The sequence below is a fragment of the Aplysia californica genome, unplaced genomic scaffold, assembly GCF_000002075.1.
Source record: "Aplysia californica isolate F4 #8 unplaced genomic scaffold, AplCal3.0 scaffold00207, whole genome shotgun sequence".
Lineage (NCBI taxonomy): Eukaryota > Metazoa > Mollusca > Gastropoda > Aplysiida > Aplysiidae > Aplysia > Aplysia californica.
The window spans coordinates 515,286-518,450 of NW_004797477.1; the positions used below are offsets into that span (position 1 = coordinate 515,286).

The window sequence follows — 3,165 nt, forward strand, 5'->3', positions numbered from 1 at the left end:
GTAGCAACTTACGCCAACAGATAAATAATTAAGATTTCCATAGTGAATAGCGTTCTTAATTTTAAAAAGTGTATTATCAATACCTTCCGAGACTTCACCCTCACGGGATCAATTTGCGCCACGACGTGATGGAATCAGGCACTCGTAAAATTTTGGGCATTTGGAGTTATTGATATCATCTTAAAGCTTGGTGTTGTTTTTTTCTGTCGATGAAAAATTTGCCCATCTATCTTGAATAGAAGTTGAGAAATTCACAAAGGAAGGAGATGGGGGGTGCTTGATTTCAGAGGTAAAATTTAACTCCAAAATGTCCATCAAAGTTGTGTGATTTTCAAAGCTTGATAGCTCTTGGAAACTGCAAATTTACATTTTATTTTTGCTTTTGGTCAACTTTTCAGTAAAACCCTAAAATATATGAGTTTTTAAATGGACATTACATGTGTTTAGTCAATTAGAAAAATATTACCAAACGGCAATAAAAAATGCATTATTTCTTTGTTTTCATTATTTTGACGAACGCCTGATTCTACCACGATACCTCACATTTAGTTCCACCTTCGAAATCAGACTAAATTTCGGTGTCCCCAGTAGATGGTTAATTTTCAGCTTGAAGAAAAAAAAAGCTCACCACGCATCAAAATTGAAACTTACTAATGAAATACTCAATCCACTACTCCAAGATTGCATTCAGTCTATTCATTTTCCCTGTGTTAGCTCAACATATATTTTACAGCATTTGCAACTCAGTTAGATCACATAAGTGGTGTAGATTAGAGCTTCTATCGGTTAGTATCATACACAAAAAGGAGAGATAAGGACGACAGATGCTTGATATCAAAGCAGGAACAAACTGCACTAAAGCTCCCACCAACTGGCCACTCTCTCTCTCTCTCTCTCTCTCTCTCTCTCTCTCTCTCTCTCTCTCTCTCTCTCTCTTTCCACTCACCCTCTCTGCACTCATTCAGCCTCTCAACAATCTCTCTGACTGCTCTAGACTGTCTCTCAAGGCAACAGATCCTGACACTGAGGAGAGCAGAGCTGAGAGCTGCACCAGTTTCCCATCTGACAGTTTGTTCTGCAGACATTTGTCAGGTCGGGCCTCACGCCTCTGCACCGCATTAGTCTGTCATAGGCACTTTCCGGAGCCGCCTGGGTAGCCTGTGGATCGTTGTGGGAAGATCCCTGGAAGGGAATGTACCCTGGTCTGACGTTGTTGTTGTTGTTGTTGTTGTTGTTGTTGTTGTTGTTGTTGTTGTTGTTGTTCATGGCCAACCATGGGTTTACGGGGTTCCTACCTGCAAACAGCAGAGAGAAAAACCCCCCAGTTATAATGTTGTATGTAGCGCCTTAGTTGCACGACTCCAGCGTGCGTGCAAACTGGTATTGACTTAAATCATCAATGATTTATTTATACAGGCATCAGCCATCCATGTCCAGGTGCTGTTTTAGACACTTTTTCCTGTCTGCGGATTCATATTGTGCAAATTGTCTAGGTTAGAATAATGTTGTTTTAGTATTAATGTGCTCATAATAATGTCTAAAAGGCTTGTGAACAAACGGTAATTAAATTTGTCTGTATTGAGTTCACAACTCGACGTCCTATGAAGTTACATGTTTACAGGAAAACTCTCAAAGGAAGCCAGGTGACGTCGGTAGCCTAGTGGTTAGGCTACCCGACTCAAAATCATGAGATTGCGGGTTCGGGGGTTCGAGCCATAGCCCGGTCCGACGCTGTGTCCTTGGGAAAGGCACTTTACACGAACTTCCCATTTGGCTGGGTCCTATCGGAGACGGACGTAAAACTTGGACGTCCTGCTCCTTAAATAACATAATAGTGTTAATAGGGACGTTTTTTTTAAAGGAAGCCAATGTTATGTTGAGGCGATGTTCCCCTGGAGATCACCACAAGAACCACAGCTAGGGGCTGCATCCTTCCTTGCACAGTGTGGAAGACAAAACAAGCTTAAACTTTTCAGCTGTTCGAGTCTCCCGCCACCCAATCTCCCTTCGCCGTACCTCCATGTTGAGCCGACTGGGCGTACGTGTCTCCGCCATGGCTGGACGACCAGGTACCGGAAATGGAAATGTCTGCGCAGCCGTAGAACTGCTCCTGGTGGCCACAGCCAACACAACAGTCGTTCTGTCCACGACAGCCCCACGAGTTGCCTGGCGAGACGACACAAAGGACAATGAACGTAAATATGTCTCAACACCTGAAAACAAAACTTCTGTTGGTTTGTTTTAGCAAGGTTTTACGGCGCTCGCAACTGCAAAAGGCCATATTATGAGCGCCAAGGGGTGGATGTCAACGGAGAAGTCCAAACGGGGAATCAGGCTTACTCTGCTCACCTCTCTAGCCTCAACAGCACACAGTCTTCTTCGACTATCAAGACACCCCGGAAATAGCAGTTCAAAAAAGTGACGAACAAACAAAAAAAGTAGAGGAAAAATGACGATAGTGAGGATGAGGAAAGAAAAAGCAGCTGTTCCTCCAACGATGTTCCGCACAGTATGAGCATGACATTGATAAATCAACCAATTTACATTTCTACTGTGTTTAAGAACACGTTAATATCCCCCCTTTGGGAATGGCCAAAAGACCCTTCAGTCAGCAGCAATGCCCTGGTGTTTGTGTGTGTGTGGTTGGGGTTGGGGGGGGGGGTGGACCAAAACTTCTACTCTTCGATGAGACAATAGAGCTTCGTAATACAACCCCAAACTTAAAAGGCGCAATCTGTAAAAACCTGTGTAGGTGATGTATGTCATTGTTCAGTTCTCCTACCACGAAATGTGCTGGGGCCTATTCCCAAGAGGGGATCTTATTTACGACCGTATACGAGTCTTGTCAGCTGGACAGTTTTCTCTCGCTCAGCGCAGGGTATATTTAACACACAGGGTAAGGTTAAAGCACCTTGGTTTACAGCTGATCTTAATTGTGTCGATGTTGGAGTAGAATATATTTGAAATCAATCATTTTCCAAACGAGGATAAAATATCAGCTCACAGAACACCCTGGAATGATAAACAGGAACGAAAATCGAGTCAGTTCGCCACGCAAGAATCACAAACGAGCATCCATGTTTTATAAATATTTTACTAGACATTTTTACTCGAATAAAGAAGGAAGGTTGTTTGCACCTTGGCTAAAATACCATAATTTATGAC

General features: G+C 43.0%; 1 protein-coding gene across 1 annotated transcript in view; it reads right to left on the reverse strand.

Moving 5' to 3' along the window:
- Nucleotides 1-961: 961 nt before the first annotated feature.
- The window catches only part of LOC106011887, a 6,430-nt gene continuing 4,226 nt past the window's right edge, over nt 962-3,165 (reverse strand). Inside the window, exons 3-4 of the mRNA XM_013083044.1 lie at nt 2,017-2,166; nt 962-1,023 (exon numbers count right to left, since the gene is read on the reverse strand). Of these exons, the coding sequence (XP_012938498.1) occupies nt 962-1,023; nt 2,017-2,166 (212 nt within the window). The remainder of the gene's footprint in view (nt 1,024-2,016; nt 2,167-3,165) is intronic.